At 40.9% G+C, this 24,027-nt stretch overlaps 1 protein-coding gene across 6 annotated transcripts in view; it reads left to right on the top strand.

Annotated features, from left to right (window-relative positions):
• Positions 1-24,027, top strand: part of evi5b (ecotropic viral integration site 5b) — a 32,150-nt gene that overhangs the window by 1,547 nt on the left and 6,576 nt on the right. The window contains exons 1-18 of one of the 6 annotated variants that reach the window (XM_038716770.1): positions 71-299; positions 5,635-5,867; positions 11,704-11,893; positions 14,419-14,643; positions 14,861-14,935; positions 15,067-15,192; positions 15,305-15,448; positions 15,884-15,973; positions 16,253-16,350; positions 17,140-17,200; positions 17,293-17,346; positions 18,447-18,479; positions 18,883-19,035; positions 19,876-20,007; positions 20,126-20,266; positions 20,436-20,594; positions 20,931-21,077; positions 21,512-21,607. In XM_038716770.1, the coding sequence (XP_038572698.1) occupies positions 5,716-5,867; positions 11,704-11,893; positions 14,419-14,643; positions 14,861-14,935; positions 15,067-15,192; positions 15,305-15,448; positions 15,884-15,973; positions 16,253-16,350; positions 17,140-17,200; positions 17,293-17,346; positions 18,447-18,479; positions 18,883-19,035; positions 19,876-20,007; positions 20,126-20,266; positions 20,436-20,594; positions 20,931-21,077; positions 21,512-21,607 (2,076 nt within the window). In that variant the 5' untranslated portion in view covers positions 71-299; positions 5,635-5,715. Of the gene's footprint in view, positions 1-70; positions 300-806; positions 827-5,634; positions 5,868-8,720; positions 8,873-11,703; positions 11,894-14,418; positions 14,644-14,860; positions 14,936-15,066; positions 15,193-15,304; positions 15,449-15,883; positions 15,974-16,252; positions 16,351-17,139; positions 17,201-17,292; positions 17,347-18,446; positions 18,480-18,882; positions 19,036-19,875; positions 20,008-20,125; positions 20,267-20,435; positions 20,595-20,930; positions 21,078-21,511; positions 21,608-24,027 lie in introns of those variants that run through there. The other 5 variants (XM_038716772.1, XM_038716771.1, XM_038716773.1 and 2 more) reach the window with 5 other exon arrangements.

Genomic DNA, 24,027 nt, shown 5'->3' with positions numbered 1-24,027 from the left:
CATGCTCTGTGCGATGTAAACATTTGGTAGGCCGCCGTGTGTCTGAGCTCTGCAGACATTTGTGTACACGTATTATACGCCTGCATGGGCTGGACCGAAGAGTCAATGGGAACTAACGTTAGCTAACTTTACGCTGGCTAGCTTTCAAGTGGCAGCCTAGCTATGCTAACTTGGAAAATATAGCTAATGTCTTCAGATAAAGTGTTCGAAACCCGGTATTTTTCTTATAATAGTAGGACTACACATTCGTGCATGGGAAGCAGACGACGTTCGTTGCGGCTGGTTAAAAACGCTTCAAGGTAAAGGATGTTCTTGTGTTTTTCCGGGCTCTGTCTAATTACTGGAATGAAGACTAAGTTAACTCATACAGCGACTGCTAATTATCACTGTGACTGGGTATGGCATTGCTTTTTAAAAAACAGACTGTGTCAATACTGAACGTTTGCATTTGGTTTAACGTTAGGCGCAGTGTTAACGTTAGCTTATATCACTGCTAGACAGTGCTGACACTGATTGTTTAGCGTTAAAAGAGTTAGTTATTTGGCTTCATATGGACTCCAGCTATCGCCTGGAAACAGAATATAATTTTATGGTAGTTAAGGTTTTTTTTTCTGCTTGGTAATTTACCGGTAACTATTTAACTACACTGTAGCATCGTCGTGCTCGTCAACGTTAGCGCATTGTGGAAGGAAGAACTCTGCATACTGTTGCATTTGATGCTAGATCTCCATTACAGCTCACAACACCAGCGAGCCATAAAAGGAATAGACGCTTCTCCTGGACCGGTCCTCTGTTTACAGCCTGTAAACCAAAATGTTTTCCATAGGTATGAGAGCATGATGTGTAGACTAACTAAGCGAAGGATTTAAACTTCTCAGCAGTGCCACTGGCTGTGTTCAGGCCATGGATATCTTTGACTGACGAGAAGTGACTTGCTAGTTGCAACAACAACAACGCAGCTCTATGAGCAGAGATGTAGTTTAACACCTTTAAAACTGTTTGTTTATGTTAAAGCAGTGATCTGAAAAAAAAATTCACATTAGGCAAACTGAGTAAAACTCGATTAAATGTATTTCATCGGTCATTGTGAGGAAATGGGACCTGGTAGGTAAGTTTGTGTTCTAACTGATTTAAATACTCTCTCTATATATTTTGCTAGATTGCTCACCTAAAACAAAGCTTAACATTTTAGCTCAAAAGTGTAAAACCTTTTTGAAGTTGTGACTAGGAATAATAGATAGAAGTAGTGGAGCAGAAAATGCCACTGTTAAAACAAGAACAATACTAGTGCGTCTAAATGTGTTTAGCTGTTCATTTGACTAAATGTTGCAGTTTCAGTTACTCCTCTGCCAAGCAATGGCTCTGATATATATATATATATATATATATATATATATATATATATGCAATTAACACTAAACAACTCTTCTTTTTTTGCCAGTAAGTTGGGTCTGTGAGACTAGAGATAGCCATGTCAGAGGATACACTTGTCAGAACTTGTTTCAGCTATTACACCCCCCCCCCCCCTTCCCTCACTATAGACACTAAGGAACATTATTGAGTTACAATACATGTTTTGGCACTAATGAGGGAGCAGAAGAAATGCATTTATTTGTTTTATGCTTTGCATCTGTTTTTCAGTTGTATTATTTTTCAACTATCAGAGCATTAAAAAAGTTTTCGGAGAATCAACAGTAAATAGAGAAGAAACGGTTGAGTGACTTTAAGAAGCTGTGGTGACATCTGTGAAAACAACTGAGTGCAAATAACAGAAGTGAGCTTTTAAAGTAACAAGTAACACCACATATTGGCAGAATGCAGGTTTCTAGAAGTAGCCTGTGGAAGACCGTATGTCAGTCACTGATGTAGACAGTGGAGATTAAACACAGTTTCACAGAATGTTTTAGATCAATTATCGCAGTCATTCCCACAGAATAAACTAGCCGTAGACAGAGATTTATGTGTTGACTGGAACATTTAATGTCCTTCCTGCTCTACTATATTACAGTTCAGGGTTTGCGGGCCAAGTGAGAAATAGCAGCCAGTGGTTGTAGCTCTCATGATGTGGCTGCAAAATGAAGAATTGCCTTCAGCAAGTTTTGTTATAATGCTGATTGTACACTGGGAAAATCCTTTGAAAGGCCTTTCTAGCTCAGTGTGAGTGTGTTTTTGTAAGTCAGGCCTGTGTTTTAATACCCTCACACAGCACATGGGCGGCATAGCCATGCGCTCTCCTGCTGGGCCAGACAATTTTGTTCTTATTCACTGCCTAGAAATGGCTTGGGATGAAAGAGAAGTAAAAGAGAGGAAGGTTATTTACATATTATTATTTCCCCCCTCAGATGACAACTGAAAAAAGCTTATAGACTGAAGTACTTTTTAAATTTGTAATACGGGTCTGTCTTAGATTACTGTGCGGTATCTGATGGGTGCTGTTCATTTTGAATTAGGAGAAAGGAAATGCTTCTCTATTCTGCCTTTGGTCTTTGTCAGTTCCCCAGTCGTCTTGAAGTTGTGTTGCTGAGGCTTTTTTTCTTTCCTTGCTGTGGGTTTCATTAGCTATGCACATTGCATCTCAGGGGCCCTTTGAGTTCTTTGGCAAACAAAGCAGAATCAATCTCTGGATCCAGGATTTATAGTGAAGCCTTGCTTCAGTTGGCTGGGGTTGCTATAAGGAATGTCTTCTAAGGCCACCTGGATATTGGCATCTCCCAAAGCATTGCCCTCCTCTGTCCTGACTGAGTTAGGTCTGCTCACATTTTGCTCCCTGAATGTGGTATTCAGGTTGCTTAAAGTCTGCTTCAAAAACTGCATTAGGGCACACTGGGATTTGTTTCATTCTAGATTTTATAACTCTGGAAATCAGCTAATAAGGTTCATCATTAACAAGGTTCATTCTTAATCAGACCTAATAGCACACACAAACAAGGCAAGGTCCAGGCCAAACTTCACTTGTGTCCACACGGTGTTTTGTCGAGATGGTCATTTTTTCTCTCCCAAGTTAGTTCTGCATGGCATCCCTCATTGGGAGGCAGCCTGTGAAGTAACCTCATGCCCGTATGTACAGTAGTGCTGCAATGATTAGTCGATTAATCGATTAGTTGTCAACTATTAAATAAATTGCTTTGAGTCCTTTTTAAAAAAAGAAAAAACTTAATTCTCTGATTTCAGCTTCTCAAATGTGAGCATGTTCTGGTTCCTTTACTCTTCTATGACAGTCTTATGTCCTAACATGTTTTTGCTACAAGGTAAGTGTTTTCTTCTATTGGTTAGGTGTCATGATGTCATCTATCATCTGTGCAGCTTCCCTGTGGGATCGACATGATGACGAACTGTTAGTTTAGCTGTAATGTCATGTTGTTGATGAAGGTTAGTAAATATGCCCCCCACAGTGCCAGCTCAGGAACAGGGTGTAGTAATAAAAACAGTAAAGGTTTAGTGACCAATTTCCCATTTCTGAATGGACTACACCTGGAGACCACTGGGTTAGAACGTGTTATGTAATATACAGTATATTTTATAATACATCAATTAAAACTTTTTGAACTTATCTTCAACCTTTTTTCTCATATTCGTTTGGAATTTTTTTGGCCTTTATTACAGTAGATATATCACAGTGAATATACAGAGAGGAAACGTGGGGAGAGATTTGTGCAACTAATGTCCTGAAACCTGGTATGCTGCTTATATGCCTCATAACCACTGGGCCACCAGGATGCCCTGTAGACTGTAACTTGTTTAGTTTTGAAAAGAATATATGTCATTATTGTGTTGCTTTTTTATACACATTTCTCTGACAGAATTATGAGGAAATTGAAACCCCACCATCAAAAATTCATTATCATCCAAAACATGACTTCCTGGCTTTTTGGCTTGCGGAGTGTTGCAGACATGCAGGATTTCTTGAAATTTTTGTGTCAAGGGTGAATGTTTTGAACTTAAAGCTCAATTTAATGAAAAGAAAATATGGATCAAGACTAAAATTGTGCAGCTTCCACGGGATTATATATATCTGCCCATATGAGAAAATCCCATGTTAAAGTATCAAACTGATGTTCATTCCATTGAACTGAAGTATATAACTTCTGATAATAATATTGTATCAACAGTTCAGTTGATTTTCCAGCTCTTCATCTGTGTTGTGTGCTAACAGTAAAGTTGTTTAGTGTTTCTATCTCTGTACAGGAGGTTATAAAAAGCTTAGCTACATATTTTCAGTCTGAACTGTAGCACAGTCCTATTACCCCATTTACCACAATCTTTTCCTGTACCTCCTTTGTTTTTCTCTCCTTCTCCTTCATGTCTTTGGCACTCTGTAGACCTGACACTCACAGAGAAATGACTCATCATTTTATACTGAATAAGATGTATGAAATGATTGGTTTCCTGCCTGGTGCCAGTATCCAGACTTCCTGCTGGGGTTACACTGAAGGCAAGACTAATTCTGCTTTTTCTCAGGTGGAAGGTGAATTTCAGAAGAGTTTTTTTTGCTGAGTGTGGATTTCCACTTCCTGTTGTACACTGATTTCACCAGTAGACTTAAATAAGTTGTACCTCTTGTGGAGCACTTTGACCCTTGCTGACAGTATGATCAGCATATGACTACAGGGCAGTGTGTCATTAAATCGGTCAAAGGTTCAGAGGTGTGGATAGAACATGTTACTGACATTTACTGAGTATGGCAGAAGCTGAAGCCAATGATTTTGGATTATTGGGAATAGCAGGTAGGAATGTATAGAAGATTCTTGGCTGTTAGTAGGGGGTATTGTTTCTGACTTGGCCTTATTTAGAAACAAAAAATCCATCATTGTTATCCAACAGTTACTTGCATCCTCTCTGTAGTCTCTCTTTTTGACGATAGAAGTTTGGCCATTGCTGAGCACGGAGCCAGGTACTTATCAGCAGTAGTGTTTTTCATGCTGTAGTCAGAAATGTACCATGAAATGCACATTTCTTTATGAATCAAGAGTAGATTATTTTAACTCCGTAACAGAATGTACCGTGATTCATTGTGGTACATTGTTGTGACCTGTTGTGCTCTTCCTCAATAAAAATGAAATGCAACATTTGACTGAATACACTTGACGGCACATTTGCAGTGCATCTGTAAAAGTTACTGGAAAAGAAATGTGTTTATCAAGTAGGATAAAAATCTGCATTGAGCATCTTATTTCTTAAATTAAATGAATTGACAGAATAAAAGTTCATGATTATTGATTGTCATTCCATCCCTACTCAAGTTATTGAGTATTGATTGTGCTATTAGAAATAGGCAAGTTAATTTGCCAATGCTGAGTATGAAAACTAAGCAGCCACATTGATCCAGCAGACACTGCCTGGATCTCTGCCACCGGTGCAGTCCTAACAAACACTGATAATGTAGCTGCAATTTAATAATGATGGGACTTTTTCTGTCATAGTTCTGGCAAGATTAGATGCTTAAAAAATATTTAATTCTTTAAAAAAAATGTAAGCTTCACATGATTAACAGAGAGAGAAGTTGTCAGGGTAGTTTGTTTATGTTAGACTGTGCTATGTGAAGTTTTCATTTAAGCCTGTTCCTAAACGTAAAGGCTAAAGTTTTATTACTGAGATGTTATGACCTAATTAAGAAGTATTCTCCATCCTTCGCAGGTGGCGACAGACAAGGTTGCTGGTAAGCTGAGTTCTACTCTCTCATGGGTGAAGAACTCGGTGTCCCACACGGTCAGTCAGATGGCTAGCCAGGTGGCCACGCCCACGTCCCTGCAGACCACTGCCACCTCCTCCTCTACGTCTCTGTCCTCACCTGCCCTGTCACCGTCCTCACCGGCGCAGCTCAGTCCTGACGATGTGGAGCTGCTTGCCAAACTAGAGGAGCAGAACAGGTAAGCAGTCTGTCCCTTAAGCTTCTCCTGCTCATCAGTTTAACAGGTTTTGATTTGAGGTTGTATAGTAGAGGGTAGACTTTCTTCAAGGGCTAGTTTGATGCCACGTGTACTTTAGTTACACACATCTGAGTGATTGGCAGGAAATCATTACAAATGTCAGTTTCTACAATATGTAGGAAAAGTATAGAATATTTCTTTTGGCTTAATGATCGTAATGATAGTTGTCGTGGGCCATAAGTCCAACTGGGATTTTACCCAAATACAGTGTGATAAAAGAGAACTTTTAGTTCACCAAAGCGTTTTTTTCTGATGGCAGCGTCTTTTTTTCAATTTATTCCAATGGGAGCGCCCACAAAGTCCGTCCTCTCTCTCTACCTGCTTCAGCCTCCTCTTCATACAGAGCAAGAGCCAGAGCAAGTACTCTACTCTGTGTTGACATTTTTACATCCAGTAAAGTTCGGTAGAACTACTTGCAACCACGGACTTTATGTATCATAGCGACCAGAGCAGGAGGTAAAAACGCTACGCCTCAAAAACGCTCGCTAGCACTCCCTGCTGGGCGTTTGCAGAAGAGCAGCTGGCGTTTTCAGCTGGGAAAAAACGCTTTAGTGGACACGGGGCCTTAAACCAAAGATTGACCAAAGTTCTCCAGCAAGGTCTTGCCAATGTGGTTGAATAAGGGGGCAGGCCCAGAAAATGTGAAAATGGTCTGCCATTGTCTGTCCACATTGTCTCCAGCATTTATTCTGTCCCTGGAAATGCTGCTGTTTAGATTTCAATGTAGGAGTCACAAGAAAGCTTATTATGTTCTTCCAACAGAATTCTCGCCAGGCTCTGGAGTTGGTGGTCTTAGCTAGAACTGCCCAAACAGTTCTCCAGTCATCCTCAGATATCTTGAGGCCAGACTCCCCCTCCCATTTCTGCTTAACCTGGAGAGTAGAATGGTTCTTGGAGTTCTATAGTGTTTTATAAATTTGTGATATTAAATGTTTACTGTCTTTAGCCTTGCATCAGTAAATATACTGATCAGATTGGAGTCCCTATTGTCCTTGTCCTTCCTGGAAATATCTGAACATATCCTCTCAGTTTTTTTTTGTATAAGTTGCTTATAATATGTTGTGATTTGTACAGCTGCTACCTTGGTGTCGCTTGTGATAGAGATTTTTGTTGTCAGTTGGACTTCCTGCTAAAATATGGTGCAGCCATTAACTAGTTGAGTGAGTTTGACCTTGTTTGACCCTGTGTGATATGGCCATGCCATGATTGAGCGTTCAGGTAGCCTGAATGCAGTTTTATGAGGACATAGCTAGGAGAGTGACTTACTGGTTAGAAGATGTTGCCCATGCCTCTGTACCTGATGAAGAGCCAATCTGGGTATGAAATGAAGTTCAGTGTTCTTGAAAGGTAGCATACTACAGTGTTCTGAGTCCTTGTGAAACAGACAGTACCTATTCTTTGGCCTCAGCGCCTGGACAAAGAAGCTGTGCGTGTGCTTTACACGCTGAATGCTGGTTTGAAGGTGGTGCGTGTGTGTGTGGTTGGCCCACCAGAATGCAACCAAATGGCACTTTGCAACTGTTTTTTGAGTATTTTTTACAATTACTCGCACAAGTGCGAACTGCAAATTTGACATAATTTTTTTTTGCGTCAAGCACCAATTAATTGAAATGTGACTGTGGCTTAAAAGTACCTTGTAGTTCCTTTATTTATTACCAAGGCATTTATCAGTAATACAGTTAAAATGGGGAAAATGTGAAAAATTGCATTGCAGGTTTATTTAAGGTGTGTGCCCTTGAATTTTCTGCCTGTGCCCCTAAAATCTTCAGTTAGGGGCTACAGTGCACCTAGTGAAAAAAAGTTAGTTTGGAGCCCTGTGTGAGGTGTTTCCTTGTTTTCCTTCTAGAAGTTGACCAGAGAGTTCACTAGAGACAGAACCTGTTGGAATTCTAGCTTGCATGAAATTAGTAATATCTCCAAAAAGCTCAATCAAAGTATATGTGGTTGGAGAGGTCTTATTTTTTTTGCAGTTGTCATGCAACTCTGTATGGTAAACAGTATATCTTGCTACGCGTACTACAAATAGAAAAGTTTAATAGTATAATGTATAGTAGTGATTAATGGTCATAATTGAGAACAATAAACACCAACACGTATTTAACAATAAAAGTCTTGTGTAAATTACAATGTATTCTGTGTGCTATCCCTGAGGTGCTCATTGTTCACATCAGATTGAAGTAGTTAGAGGATGACGCAACACCCCTCTATTGTCAACTTTGTGAATTCTTCAACTGTTGTGACTCTCACCCATGGATAGTGGACTCTGTGTCATCATGGAAACCAAGTGTGCACTTCAGAGTTTGGGATTGTGTCACAGTTTACTCCAGTGAAGAAGACAGCAAAGCTCTGTTGAGGTCGGTGACTCATCACAACAGCTACAGCTTCAGAATGCCAAGTGATGTTGTGATGATACTTCTTATTAGAGCAAATCAAAACTAAGCGGGGAAATGTTTCATTTTCTTCCCAATGTCCTCTATGAAGCTCTGAGCAGACTCCCATCTGGTGAACAGAAGTCATCCCCCCTTTAACCTCTGGCTCTACCCCAACACGCAGCCGGGCCCTTTCACAAGACACAGATCTCTACTGACACGCTTTGCTTCTGACAGTGCAGTCTCTTCTTTCTTAACCACCCTGCAGCAACAAACTGATATGTCCAAACATGCAACTCTTTCATTCATTCCTCTTGTTGTCAAGGAGTTTACAAGACAGGTGCAACAACAGTTTCCCCTCACGTCAATGTTACTGCACTTGCTTACCAAGTGTTTGTGTGTTTGGTGAGGCCTTTGTACCCTACAGAGCAGATAAAAGGCCTGGGCATTCGTTCAGTAGGGTCACACAGACGAGGACGTCCCATGCCGACCGCGACAATCTGTAAATCAGACATGCCATTGCTCCAGAATTTTTAGAAACCAGAGACATGAGGAGTACATCATGAGTTTATCTTGGTAAGGTGTACAGTATTTTAGGCTTGTTCTCCTGCTTTAATGTACTGCAAATTGGGAGCCATGACGTTGTAACAGACACACACGTTTAGAGAATGTACCAGTGAGTTTTGTCTTTGTGTCCTAGCTTAAAAGTTAGTTTAAAATGTCCTTTCAATCACTGCAAATATTTCTTGAACAAAACAAATTCTTTTTCGTATTTTGTATTTGTTCAGACTTTTGTTTGACCACTGGTGAATTATTAGCAGAGGTGTAAGTACGTTCACGTTCATGTGTAACACTGCCTGGCACTGCAGTGTGTAAAACCGTTCGTGAGCAAACCGAAAAGCTTGAATAACGGTCTATTCCAGCTAAATTAAATCCTAGCTGTAAGATGTTCCTTTTATCCACTTTTTAGCTCGACGTCGGCGCTGAATACAAGTGAAAAAGCTTTTTTGCAGGCAGGTCTTTCTGTTCGTTCACTCCCTCCCACATGACCCAAATTAGGCTGTAACCCTAGCTGTTCTTGGAATGACCGCAGTGACGGCACAGGCTCCAGTGGAGAGGCCTGGGCCTTTTTCCGAGATCAGGTGTCTGAGCTTTTGTGTTTCCTCCTCGGTACCGCACAGGTTGGGAGTCACAGCTTCTTTTCTTTGCACACTGATCCTTGATCAGGTCACTCTGCAACAAACTGATAAGAGTGATACAGTGCTAGATTAAGATTAACCTGCTGAAAAACATCTTGCATGAGCTTTTCATCTCCAGCAATGCGCTTCAAACGTGGACCATGAATGGAATACACATAATAAGTCAGGAAATATTTTACAGACCTCCAATGGGTTCATTGTTGGTTAGACCTGTTGTGTTTTTTTTCAGCCACTTATAGCTGTTGCCAGTAGAATTTAAATGAGAGCACTGCTACCCCTGCTAACATACCTTTTCTACAGCCATTCAATGCAAGTATAAGAGTATTGATTTTAATATCAGTATTAACCTGCTGGTTATTGTGAAAATGTGAATGACGATTTGGGGGGCTTAATTGAGAATAGTACCCAAATTCAAGTTCAAGTTTATAATCATATTGTGACTGCTGATGGCTGCTGACGAACAAAAGCTAGATAATTAGGCCCGCTGTTTCATAGTTTTACAGGTGATGCTGTCATTTATTCTGTGTCTGGCAATTTGTGAATCAATTATAAGGCCGCGACTGTGATGCAGTGGGTTATTTTACTGTCATGAAGTTGTAATACATCAATGCAAAGTTTATTTTTTGAATAAGCTCTCCATTTTTTTGCACTGCTCTAGAAATGTGGGTGGCTTTAATTTTAACACTGGTGTTAATGCGGTTTGCCTGAATCTCTGCTTACAAATTGTCTGGCACTGATTCTAGATTTAGCAGAGTTTGAGGACTCGTATTACACATCCAAGTATGTCTGGAAATGTACAGTATGTTTTTGCATTTTTATTTCTTTTCAAATTTTGTAGTGGAGTTGTGGTCTAGAGGTTTGGTGAGGGGAAAGCAATGCAATCAGTACTACTAGCTCTTGTTTGGATGTCAGTAAGGCTCGGCACATCCTGGATGTGTAATTGTTTTACTGTGAAAATAAATTCTCTTTTACACAATTTTAAACTATGTGGTGGTTCTCTTTGCTCAATGTATAGCTGATTCAGTTTCAAACTGGAAAATGTTTGAGAACCACTGGTATAGTGACAGGTAGGAAACCTAGGGAGAGAGGGGGATAGGACACGCAACAATGGTCCCCAGCAAAAATCAAACCGAGGGTAGTTGTTCTGCATATTTACCACTATGCCACCAAGACGCCCTCACTAGGACTGACTTTTTTTTTTTTTTTTGAGATGGCTTTGCATCGTACAGGGTTGGGCCGATAGACGATGCCATCATGCATTGCCCACGGCTGCAGACATCACAGTGTTGAGCTGTCGTCGTGATTGTACCCCCCCTCCTCCCCATATGTGTCTGCTCCGCTGACTTTCTCCATCTGCAGTATGTTTTATAAAGTCGCGAAAAAAAACACAGAACTCGTCTTTTTTTATCAGATTTTTCCAACTGCGTTCCGATTTCACTGCAGCAAGTGCGCCGCATACCGCCTTGTTAATGACTTAACATAACAAACGATGGAAACGAAAACAACGTGGTGCCAAATAACATCTGCACTGTTGCTTTACCTGACCATGCTTAGAAAATATCCACAGTCTCCGCTGCGTCTTGTGATGTAATACAAAGTATTTAACCAGGTGACGTCTATGTGTGGGAAACACGTGCCTTTATAACATGACCGCTACCCACCCCCCACCTGATGTCATTGTCCATCCCGATTATTCATTGTAGACATCATCCGATGCTAATTTTGTAGACGTTGCCCAACCCTATTCGAAGACTCACATGCTTGTGTCATAAAGATGTCAGTTTGACATACTTTCCTTCAGAATGTGTGGTCTGCCTGTTGTTGCATTGGTTGAAGTCCTTATATTTTTGCTGATACAAAGCATCAACAGGGACAATAATACAACAAGTAAGTGGTGAAAGCCTACAACAATATACACTTTGGAGCTTACATATGTTACTTAAGCAGAAGCTAGAAAAACTTTACCAAATTGCGTCTGAACAAAACATTCAGATCAGTGTCAGTTGAGAAGAGACATTTTAATTCAGTTATAAAGTTTAATCCATAATTATTATAATAGTCGTTTAGCTGACGCTTTTATCCAAAAGCAACTTACAATTGCTATATATATCAGAGGTCGCACCCCTCTGGAGCAATTTAGGATTTAAAAATGTTGTTGTGTCTGTACACACTGTTAACAGTCCATCCTAACTCTCACCTTCTCTACAGGCTGCTGGAGACAGACAGCAAGTCGCTGCGCTCCATGAATGGCTCCAGGCGAAACAGTGGCTCCTCCCTAGTGTCCAGCTCCTCCGCCTCCTCCAACCTCTCCCACCTGGAGGAGGACACGTGGATCCTGTGGGGACGGATCGTCAATGAGTGGGAGGATGTGCGCAAGAAGAAGGAGAAGCAGCTTAAGGTGAGAGTAGTGCACATGAACACCTGTGAAGAGGCAGCTTAGTCTCGTGCAGACCTGCTTAAGAGCTTTCTGAAACGCGACTGCATTAAGAGCTTACTGAGACATATTTGACCTGTCGAAGACGAGGTTAAGGCATCAGGGCGCTGTAATTTTATAAATGTATTTTTTTAGACATTCATTTGTTTGCATTTTTGATAATTGCCCATTTGACAAGAATAACAGTATTCCAGTCTCCAAACAAAGAGACAGGAGCTCCAACAAAAGCGCTTGTGGATGGAAATGGCTTTATCAGAAAGTTAAAATATAGGCTACACGTAGGGCTGGGCGATATGGCCAAAAATGTTATCAAGATAAAATTTTTAATATCAATCTATAATTATCAGGATAAATGTCGAATCCATAGACTATATATAAGAAGTGGACATAGTCATCGTGACATCACCCGTTTGTGGACTACCGTTTTGAAGCCTCGAGTTTGGCCATTAGGGCGCCACCATGTTGATCTTTTCCAACTAGCGGCACCAGACATGGCCATATTTCGATGAGACAGTGGAGCGAACAGCCATTTGTGGAGCTAACTAGCTTGCTTAGCTAGGTGCACCAGGTGTTTTTTTTTTTCTAGCTAACAACAGGCTGGTTAAATTTACACAGTGCCAATCAGGTCACTCTAGCCTGATTGACAGGTCGCCATGGTAACGACTTGTCAATCACGGTTGATCCCGCCTTTAAGCATAATCTTACTTACTTACCATACTTTACTAAATGAACATCATGTTGTATTGAAGAAGACTTGAAACTAGCGATTGAGAATTTCTTTCTCAACTTTCTGGTCAGAACAAACACTTGATGCCAAACAGTGGATCACTTCACAAATGTGAAGCAGAAAATTAAAAACAATTATAATGATAAAATCTTTAATCTTAGTAAAATTAAGTTATTATTTTTTCAATCTGTTTTCCTCATCAAGATAAATATCTTAATAGAAAAAATATAGTGATTTGTACTGAGCTCTGGCCTGAATGCTACAATGGCCCTATCTGTTTGAATGTTTACTTGGTCCAAAAATAATTTCTAAGGCTATCTTTGTGACCCTGTAGCGTTGTCCTTGAACTTGTTATTTTAGTTCTCGACATTTTGAAGCTAATTTTAGATTCCTTGTTTCTACGGTTACCCTATGCACAGTCACTGACTATGGCAGTTTGTTTTAAACCTGTCAGTACTTTGTTGGATAACAATCTAATGGCAGGAACTAAGCAAGGCACTTGCAGTTTCCTAATGTAAAACTGCTTGGTGCAGCTGCAACTTTAGGTCTGAACGTGCGATTGCTTATGGTGACAAGGTCATTAATGTCATTTCATCTGAACGCTCCTCAAACCATTACTAGATGATTTTTGCACTACAACAGGGAGCATGTTTTTGGTCCTGGATTTATTGTTCAGTCATGGTAACATTTAAAGCTGTTAAAAGGGTTTCTGTTGACTTTGCGTGTGTAAATGGGGAAGTGTTGTGAAGGACCTGTGAACATCCACGGGTGTTATGTAATTTAACAGAAGTTGTAATGACTGGGTTTTTGCAACTACCCTGGGATATTAATCATAACTGCTGAGGCCTCCACAAAATGTACGTTTTCTTCCCCATAGCTTGCAGAGAAACCCAGTTTCTGTTGCATGAAAGAAGGAACCTTGACTTTTTTTGTCTTTGTCAGCAAAACCCCTGATGTGTTCATGTTTTCAATACTGTGTAGTTCATCGAGACCCACTACTGCTGAAGAGAACTACATTTTGTTTAAAGTAATTCTGCTTAAATGTAAATGAGATGTTGAAATATTTCTATACCAAGGAAGTTCTGAAAAGCAACGAACATTGAAATCATAGATGATTTACATGATATCTATGTGGGAGCTTGTCACCAAGCATTACGTAGTTGAAATAGAAAAGGGTGGTTAAAGTAGTGGTGCGCCACAGAAAGAAGCTTTCGTTCAGATACAGTCAAGATATGAGACGGTGCATTGTTCCAGTACAAAGCTTGGTTTGTCTTCTCTAACCTTTGAGAGGGGAGAGGGATTCCCTGCTGAAACCCTGTGTGGGTGGAACTCTGCTCCAGATGCACCCTGGACTGACCAGATGCACACGCACACACGATCCAATCACAGCAGGGGAAGTCCAGTGTTCCTCGTCAGCACAGGAAATATCTTAAATCAAATTGTGTCAGCAGTAATATATGGGGGAAAATCACTCTACAAAGTGCCTCACTGACAAGATTATATTTGGCAGTGGAAATTGTATAATTATGAGATGCACACTGTGCTGAAATTTGAAAACAGATATTAGAGCACAGAGCATGTCCATGGTTGTCTGTATCTTGTTGTGCAAGTGTCTTTTTCTCCACAGGAAGCCGATGTTTTTTCCTACACTGTTGGCCATAGTCACAAATGAACTAAAGACAGTCCCCAAGTTCCCATTTCAATTTCTCATTAATGGCTTCAGCTAGATAAATTTCATGAAGTTTCTTTTCTTTTTCCACAGGATCTTGTCAGAAAAGGGATTCCCCACCACTTTAGGGCAATAGTGTGGCAGCTGTTGTGCAACGCCCAGAATATGCCCATCAAGGATCAGTACTCGGAACTCCTGAAGATGACGTCGCCCTGCGAGAAGCTGATTCGCAGAGACATCGCCCGCACTTATCCTGAACACGAATTCTTCAAGGAGAAAGACAGCTTGGGCCAGGAAGTGCTCTTCAATGTCATGAAGGTGAGTCTCCATTTGTGTTGGAGGAGCCTGATTGTATGCAGATAAACTGATAATAATGTGTACAGATAACATAAAAGTTTTAGCAAAAGTTTCAGGGTAAATCCTGTTAGTGGAGTAAATCTACTATGAAAAGTGTGTACAGCTTTGACGCTGGCAGAAATTTGTGCTCTCTTGACCATCACTGAAACTCATCCAAAGCTAATCACTGTTACCTCAGGCATATTCTCTGGTTGACCGTGAGGTTGGCTATTGTCAAGGGAGTGCATTCATTGTAGGACTGCTGCTCATGCAGGTAATAATCCCACTTCACCACACACACACCACACAAACAAACACAGTGATTGACCAGCTTCAAGCAAATAGTTTGACATGTTTTACTGAAAGACAGATTTGAGGTCTGATTTCATCCTGTTATTTTTCTAGATGCCAGAAGAGGAGGCTTTCTGTGTGTTTGTGAAGTTGATGCAAGACTACAGATTACGAGAGCTCTTCAAACCCAGTATGGCCGAGCTGGGACTCTGCATGTACCAGTTTGAGTATATGATCCAGGTAGACACCTCATACTTGGTAGTAAGACCGTGGTGAGGGGCGATGACAGTTTGTCAAAATGTAACTGTGTAGAGTGGTAATAGTGTAAATGCATATGAATTTCGCCTCACAGGAGCAACTCCCGGAGCTGTATATGCATTTCCAAGCTCAGAGCTTTCATACTTCCATGTATGCCTCTTCCTGGTTCCTCACCATCTTCCTCACCTCTTTCCCCCTGCCCGTCGCCACAAGGATCTTTGACATCTTCATGTGTGAGGTCAGTTAAAAGGAACTGAGATCCTGGATCTACTTTACTCTTGTGTTCACTCTTTAGAAGAAGTACTCTCAGAGCTTCGTCTTTCACTCGTGCACTTTTGTACTTTCTGTTCTTTCTGATGTTTGTGGTCTGATTGTTGAACATTGTCCTGCTGTTGCACTGCAAGGTTGCTTCTACTGCTTTAAGAATGGCTACATATAATATACAGATTAAATGTTATGGAAAGATTATCCATTAGCGCCCCCTGTTGGAGAAAACAAACACCACACCCCACATTAAATGACTTAGTGTGAGTTGTTTCCCCACTCCCTTGAGACCTGTTGTAACACATTTTTAATTCTCAATCCATTTGAAAAATCCATTTCACTGCACACCAACCATGTTTTTCTTTCAAAACATGACTCCTCAGTGATAACTGGTGATCTGTTTCTTCAGGGCCTGGAGATAGTTTTCCGTGTGGGACTGGCCATCCTTCAGATGAACCAGACTGAACTCATCCAGCTCGACATGGAGGGAATGTTACAGGTATATATCACCATAACCTCCACATAACTTGTCATTAAAACAGCTCAGATTTCTGGTGCAAAATGTGAAGCACCCTCAGGGAAGGAACCTCCACCACACCCAGATAATTGATACATGTGTCCTCCTGACTTGTACCTGTGTACGTGCTGACATTTGCTGTAGTGCCATGTGGTCAGAGAAACACCTGACTAATGCATCAGAGTGCATAGTTGTGTGAAAGTTGGTTTGTGAGTGTGCAGCACTTACCCTGCCTCTGTTTCCTTGCTGTGCCCCATCCAGCACTTTCAGAGGGTCATCCCACTCCAGATCGACAGTGGACCAGATAAGGTCATCCAGGCTGCTTATCAAGTTAAATACAACGCCAAGAAGATGAAAAAGTAAGCCCAACTCTCAGTTCATCAACACTCACCAACCTCTCCTTTTGTTGAAGCATTTATTTTTACACCTGGAAAAGTACATCACATTGTGGTAGGGTCTCTCACTGCAACTTGTGACATTTTCAGCCATGACTGCAAGAATTGTACGGCAGCCTCTACTGATTTTGTGATGTTGAACATTTGTATTAGAGACTCATGAGATTTAGCCTACTTGTTGTATTTTTCACACATTGTTATTCTTTATTAAGCTTACAAGACCTGTATATGTTGTGATTTTTTTTTGTCTTATTATTATTTTTTTTATTATTTTAAATTTTCAATGTTAAGTTAGTATTTTCTATTAGTTAACACTTAATAAATCTGCAATTTCATAAAACTTTCCTAGGGAGTTTACCAGAAATAACCACACCATTTGGTAGTGATTATAGCGAAAATAATTACTATTTTAAAAAGGAAAAAATTCTTTAAACCCAAGTAAATATTTTTGGAAACTTTATTCTTCAAATGTTGTTTGCCTGTAAACAAACTTATTTTTGCAAGCCTCTCTGGGTTACACTAGCACTTAAATATAAAGAATTAAATAATAGTTTATCAATTGAACATTGAATATTTTTCAAAATCTCTAACATATTGACAGGCGTGGAAAACAAGTTGTTTCTTTGGCCCTGTTTTTATTGCTGCTCTCTTTTTCAGTCCCACAGCTCACTCTACACAAATTGTATTATGTCTTAATTTGCTGAGCGACAATAATATTCTTGTCTTCATCGATTGTCTGTGAAATATTTTCAGGTTAGAGAAAGATTACACTACAATCAAAACTAAGGAGATGGAGGAGCAGGTGGAGATAAAGGTGTGACAATTGTTGAGTGTTGTGAGTGTCCTGAAGTCTCCACTGTGTGTATCCTGTTGTGTTTTGTTTCATGGCATTTTCTTGCTTTGCAGAGGCTGCGGACAGAGAACCGGCTCCTGAAGCAAAGGATAGACACACTAGAGAAAGTAAGTGCATCAGTGGTTGTCACAGGTGCTGCGTCACCAGGCAAACCAATCAGACACCGCTCCCTGCTCAACAACATTACATTAACCCATTCAGATGTGTATGCTCATACATCATGCATCTCCTCCTAATGATGGAGTCTCGTCTTTCACTAACTGCGCTGTGTTGGTTGAAAGTCTTCCATTCACATGATAAACCATCACTGGTCCGGTACAGTGTGGTGAATTTTCTGATTGCTTACTATCAGAAATAGAAGCCAGATTTGGACTTGGAGTCGTCTTGGTGTCATGGTGACTGTCTGTGTGGCCCAAATGACTTGTGCTGTGAATTTAAAATTTCACCAGACACCACTAACTGAAGCAGAGACCGTAACACGCCTGTTTGGAATGTGAAAGTGGCTGCTTGGTATTGTTTCAGGTCGATACAAAGCACTGCATGCCACGTTGCACTGTTTGTATCATTCTGTACCTTTTTGTGGCTCTTTGAATGGGCACTACTGCTGCCAGGTAAAGGCACCATGCATGAGGTCTGCCATGGATAGCATGGGTGTCCGCTACGCCCGTTTGCTTGCGGGCAGGAGCACTGTGGTCTGATCGAGTCCGTTATTTAAACCCATCTCGAGGCTGCCGCTCTCTCACATGTCTCTGTCACGTAACTCCCAGGACCTTTTAACTTTTCACTAACTCAAACTGTTCAAAAGCTTGGATGAACCGCATCAAAGCCCAGAGCTTCTGTTCAGTTAAACAACATGTAGTTCCTTAACACTGTTACTGTGCTGTTGTATTATACGTCGCTCTCTCCTATAGGTAGAGCTGTCCTGCGCTTCTTCCTGTTCGAAACCTGTCACTGTGTTATCAGCACCGGCTGATTTTTCACTTTCTCACCAGCTCATTTGCCCCTGTCTCACCACACCTGCATGCAATGTTCCTTTTCTACCCCTGAATGCAAACACCATTGTACAGCCTGTAAACAAAATATTTCTGGTGGGGAAATGAACATTGCATTTCTTCTCTAAAACAATCAATTGTTCTTTTGTGTGCTTTAAACTGTCCTCTGGATTGTCTCTCTCTGCTGTCTCTTGTTGATATTTCTGTTTTTGTAGGAAAGTGCTTCCTTGGCAGATAGATTGATCCAGGTATATTCCTCATTTTCTCTTTACCCGTATTACCTATGTTGCACCTTCCTTCTTCCTTCTCTCTTTAGCATTGCATGCTTATGATTAGCGTAATGAAGGACACAGTAATAATGCTGATGATGATTCTCTGAATTAAGAACTAAACCAGATTATTAGAACTGATCACGGTGTTGAATAAGTGCATGAAAAACCACATTGTGGCAGACAAAGTGAGAGAATCACAGATCGTGCAAACGAAAGCTAAAGAATTCAAGTATATCACACGTTGCTATAGCTAAAACAAGCATGTCCTTAGAAAAACCCAATCCCTCATCTTCACTTCTGATTTGCCCATCCATTCCGCCCTCTCGTTTCACTTCTTGTCGTGCTCACTCCACCCCTCCTCGGTTGGTTATGTCCCAAGGGACAAGTGACTCGAGCTCAGGAGGCAGAGGAGAACTACCTGGTCAAGCGGGAGCTGGCCACAGTCAAACAGCAGAGCGAGGAGGCCGGTGCTCAGCTGGAGCAGGCCAAGAAAACCATCAGGCAGCTCCAGCAGCAGCAGCAGCCACACGCGGTAAGGAGGGCCTCAGAGGGCCTCTGGCTCAGGTCCTGCCCAGTCTGTGACAGGAGCCGAGTCACTGGGATGTTTCCCAGATCAGTTTGTGCTGACCATTTCAAGATTATGAGGTGTGCTAGGACTGACTTGGCCAGTAAAAATGTTCTACTAGAGATCAGCTGGGTCACGGTTATCTGTGACCCCGCCCAGTTGGCACTTTGTTGCCTAGCTACAAAATCCAAGCAGTGGCAGTGCAAGGCTTTTCTCACTTTGCACATCAGCTTTGGGTAATGATCTGTTTTGGCATGCATGAATTCAAATAGGGACATGGAGTACCACACAGTTGAGCCACCGTTTACAGTCTTCTGCATTCTCAGAAATGCATTCATGAATTTGTAAGCAGTTGTGTCACAGGTTGGCAGATTTCACACATGGCACCCTGTTCACAGAATCCTCTCGTTGCATATGTATTGACCTACTATTCTTAATTATTGATGGTTGGTCCCAGATGATAATGTGCAGGCATTACAATGTTTTACATAATTTGCTATCTTGCTTCACAATGAGCAGTCATAAATGATTTATGTGAAAGCGAAAGGCAAAATGGTGGATGTCAGCTGAAATTAATGTTTAAGTCTTTGCAGTGGAGGGTGAAGAGACATATCTTCTTCTGAAAGAATAAATATAATTTTAGCTAAGCCTTTTTAATCGACTAGAATTATTTTTGGACACTGGTCTACATTACTTGCTGAGGTTGAATATTTTGTTCTTCATTAAATGCACCATTGAGGACACACAGACGGCGATATTTTATAGCTTTGCTTTGCTGTCTGTGCTCACGCACATGTCCTGTTGTAGAAGGGAGCCCCTCGGTATTCTGAGGAGTCTGTCCTGCAGCTGGAGAGAGAGCTCGTGCAGGCCCGGCTGAAGGAAGCAGAGTCTCAGTGTGCTCTCAAGGAGATGCAAGACAAGATCCTGGATGTGGAAAAGGTGTGCTGCCCCAGACATTATGTATTGTCTAAATCTTAGCCAACATACTTATTAAGTGGCTACATCACTGTAACACCTATTTCTTCTGTTTTAAACATTTTTTGCACACCTTCCTTAGAGGAACGCGTCACTACCAGATGACACCAATGTGGCGCGTCTTCAGGAGGAACTGATAGGAGTGAAGCTGAGAGAGGCGGAGGCTCTGACCGGTCTGAAAGAGCTGAGACAGCAAGTCAGAGACCTGGAAGAGCACTGGCAGGTGAGATCCAACATTTCAGCAGGACAGTTTGATCAGTACATTATCTTTGTCTGACATTTCTTCAAAGTGCAAGATGTCTGTGAAATGGAGACGGAAAAATGGAACGTTTTAATGCCACTCTATTCGTTTAAGTCATGGAAAGGTGACTGATTATAACACGTCTCCTCAGCGTCACTTGGCACGCACGGCTGGTCGCTGGAAGGACAGCCCCAGGAAGAACACCTTGAGTGAGCTGCAGGACGAGCTGATGAGTGTGAGGCTGCGCGAGGCCGAGGCCCAGGCAGAGCTGCGAGAGACACGGCAGAGGATGCTGGAGCTGGAGACACAGGTCAGAGGTCACACCAGCTGTCCAGACACAGTAACATTTTGTCCTGCCTTTGAGATTTTCTGTCCTTGTGATTAAAAATTCAAAAATGAATCCCAGGAAATTGAAGGTATACACTAATATGGACTCTTACTAAGTATTGTGGATCTACATAAACAAATGTGCTGGAATAGAAGTAAATTATATATTTGCATTGTGGCACAGTGTCCTTCAGAGGGCAGCAGTCAACAACTCAGAAACTTGTGTAAGTTTAAAGCAGTGCTGGTTTGGATAGAACTGATCATTTATCAAAGTAAAAATAATATTGTTGTTTGTTTATGTACCCCTTTCCATGCACAGAATCAGATTCACAGTAACCAGCTGCGACGGGCAGAGCAGGAGAGCCGCTGTCTCCAGGAGAGCGTGCAAACACTGACAGTGCAAAATAAAGACCTGCATGTGCAACTGCAAGAGATCAAGCGGAGACAAGCTGAGATTGAATGCAAGGTAAAACTCTGCTACTGATCTGCAACACTCTGCACTGTGTGCAAGGGGACAAACCACTACAGCTCTGTTGTGGCATAATCTAAAGTCTTTTCTCTTGAGCTTGAAAATCAGTTTTGTTCGGTCTGTTGCTTGCTGATGAGGTTGGTATCCAAAAAAAGAAGGAGAAAGCGACTTGTTGTCAGTGATAGTGTTTCATTCTGATGGGTCTACTGATGCTGCAAGATTACTGTTCAGCTGCTGTATCTAGCGCAGTAACACTCCCCATCTCAGGAATTCCCCACTGCAATTTCACACATACACAAATAGAAAATACACAAATGTTGTAAAAATACATGTTTTCATACTGGCCATTCAGCGTCACGCCTCCCCCGGGGGCTTTGGTATAACTGTTGTTGAAATAACGTCTTCTTTTGCTCCTTTTTCTTTTTCTGCAGAGTAAGGAAGAGGTGATGGCAGTGAGGCTGCGGGAAGCCGACAACTTTGCTGCTATGGCTGAACTCCAGCAACAGATCTCAGAGCTTGAGATTCAGGTGAAGTCCCAACACACTTGCCCTGTAACATCACACTCCTGCCTCTGCATCAAGCTTTTAACTCCTTCACAAACCACATTTAACATATTTAAACTTCCTTCAGACATGGAGAGAAATGTCTCATGTGTATCGTGACAAACCTGAGTTAGATTCTTATTTTCATTCCTCACATAAACATTGTTTACCAGAGTTGAAACTATAGTGGTTATTTCAAATGACAGATTTCTGCATTTGTGGTTCAGTCTGAGTTCAGTCTGAGTTCTGTCACAGATTTTCATCCACCAGTCAGAATTTTCTAATTTAAGAAGGTGAATCTGATAGCAGTTGATGTGTTCTTTGCTGATGTTGCCAAGGAGACACCTGTGTCAATCAAATCAGATCAAACCACACCCACGCAGTCCTGATGACCCAGATTAGCAGAGGTTTTTTTGTTTGTTTTTTAACTTTGCTCATTTAATCATGAATATGTAGAGAAATAGTCAAGATCAGGCTTTCAGGTTCCACCTCAAATCAGAACTTTTTTCCGCAGATATTCTGAACCTTAAATCTGTATGACAAGAGGATTTAATATGTGATCAACAAAGATAATCTGGAGGTGCTCTGCAAAAACAGATGATATATATTTTTTTGTATTCCAGAGGCTTGAAATGATTTATCTCTTTTTATGCAAATTCAAGATGTAAACGCAGCTTATTATAGAGCTGTTATTAAAGCACAAAAATTCCGACACAGACATTTAATGACGCTGCGCAAACTTGCATATAAACATACTCACCAAATGAATCCCAGTTTCAACATGCAAGAGTGAAGAAAGGAGTATTTATCTCCAAACAAATGTAATGCTACACACAACAAGGGTGACCAAAACAAATAAAGGCCTGTTCTTTAACTGCCAACATTTAACAGTTCTGATTGATCACACAGATACACTTGATCTTAAAAACAGTCCTAAATTGTTTGTGGCCTCAACACTTAATATGAGTGAAGCTATGTTATGAACAGCGGGCAGATGACTGGACATTAGATTGATCATTGATTTCTTGTTAAGTAAAACTTGTCCAGGTCTATAAATAGTCTATGTTGTCAGAAATATGACCATTTTACATGTAGCCTTTTTTGCTTTTTTGGAATTGTTTCAATGTTAACTTGAGCAGGTTGCTTAAAACCAGTTTTGTCTTAAATGAGTCAGTGTCTGACACAGTGCATATGTGCATACAGTGTGCTGTGGAAAGTAACTCTAAAAATGGATCGAGTCAGTACTTACCAGAGGCACGTTTAGTGGCAGTTACATCTTTAAGGCCTAAGTCTATGTGGATGGTCTGTATGGCTTTGCACATACTGCCGTTTTCCCCAAATCTTTGTAATAGACTCTGAACAACAAGTGCTTTGTTAAGTACTTCCACATCCGGATATCCCAGCCTTGTCCAGCACTCTCTGGATTCCTAAAAAGCCAGGCAGGCTGCTATGTTTCCCTTGTACAGTATTCTTGATCCGATTGACGTTTTTTTGCAGTGAGAAGGATTTTGCTGTTGCTAGGCAACACATCATCACTACTCATGATATCTGTCAACAGCCACATTCGGGCAATAAACAAAATCTAGTGTAAAGAAAAATAATTGTGAAAAATGCCATACTATTGCTCCTGCAAGAACTTCTAGCCTTTTTTTTAATTGATGTTGCTAAGCTCCTCAGGGTCATCTGTACGCTCTGATTGGACAGCAGAGAAAAGGCTGTGGGGATGATGCACTGTGTTTATCTGCTGGGGTAGAACTATTATGAAACTGCTCACCAAGCAAATAACTAACTATGAGCTGTAGCTGCCCAAAAACAGCAGTGTGTTGATTCTCAGCAGTACTAAGAACCATTTCACACTGATATAGTATTAATATCAGAAGTATTGCAAAAATTGATTAATATAGTGTGAATAGTATTTATTGATCCATTCAGTGGGAAGACTGTTTTATAAGCATTTATAAGCATATTAAAGATGTAATAAATGGTTAATATCAGACTTTATTGTAGATGTAAGCAGGTAAGTGTTTATTTAAGTCGGGGAGGCTGGTGTATAAAGAAAATGAATGGCCATATAGTAAAACACAGTGGTATATGTCTTCAGGAGGAGTTATGACTGTTGACAAATACTGTACATTGATAAACACTTAAGATATCCTAATATCAGCGTACAACCACAATTATAGTGTTATAAACATTTACAAAGTGCTTGCAAGTTGCTTAAGTTTGAAAATGAAAAGTGTTGGTCATGTTTGACTTGAGGTACAGGCAGCTCTGTTTGGAAACAGTTGATTAGACTTTGTAAAGTACTGTTGTAAATTTATTCCTAAGTTTAAGGTGTTTTAGATTATAAGGACTATTTATAAGTATGACACCTACAAAAACCCCTCCCCCCCCTTCCCCTTCAC

Source organism: Micropterus salmoides, unplaced genomic scaffold, assembly GCF_014851395.1.
Source record: "Micropterus salmoides isolate LMB-PRFRI ecotype aquatic unplaced genomic scaffold, ASM1485139v1 Ms_hic_scaffold_13, whole genome shotgun sequence".
Classification (NCBI taxonomy): domain Eukaryota; kingdom Metazoa; phylum Chordata; class Actinopteri; order Centrarchiformes; family Centrarchidae; genus Micropterus; species Micropterus salmoides.
Note: the sequence above shows the minus strand (reverse complement) of the source record. Positions and strands in the feature narration are given on the sequence as shown.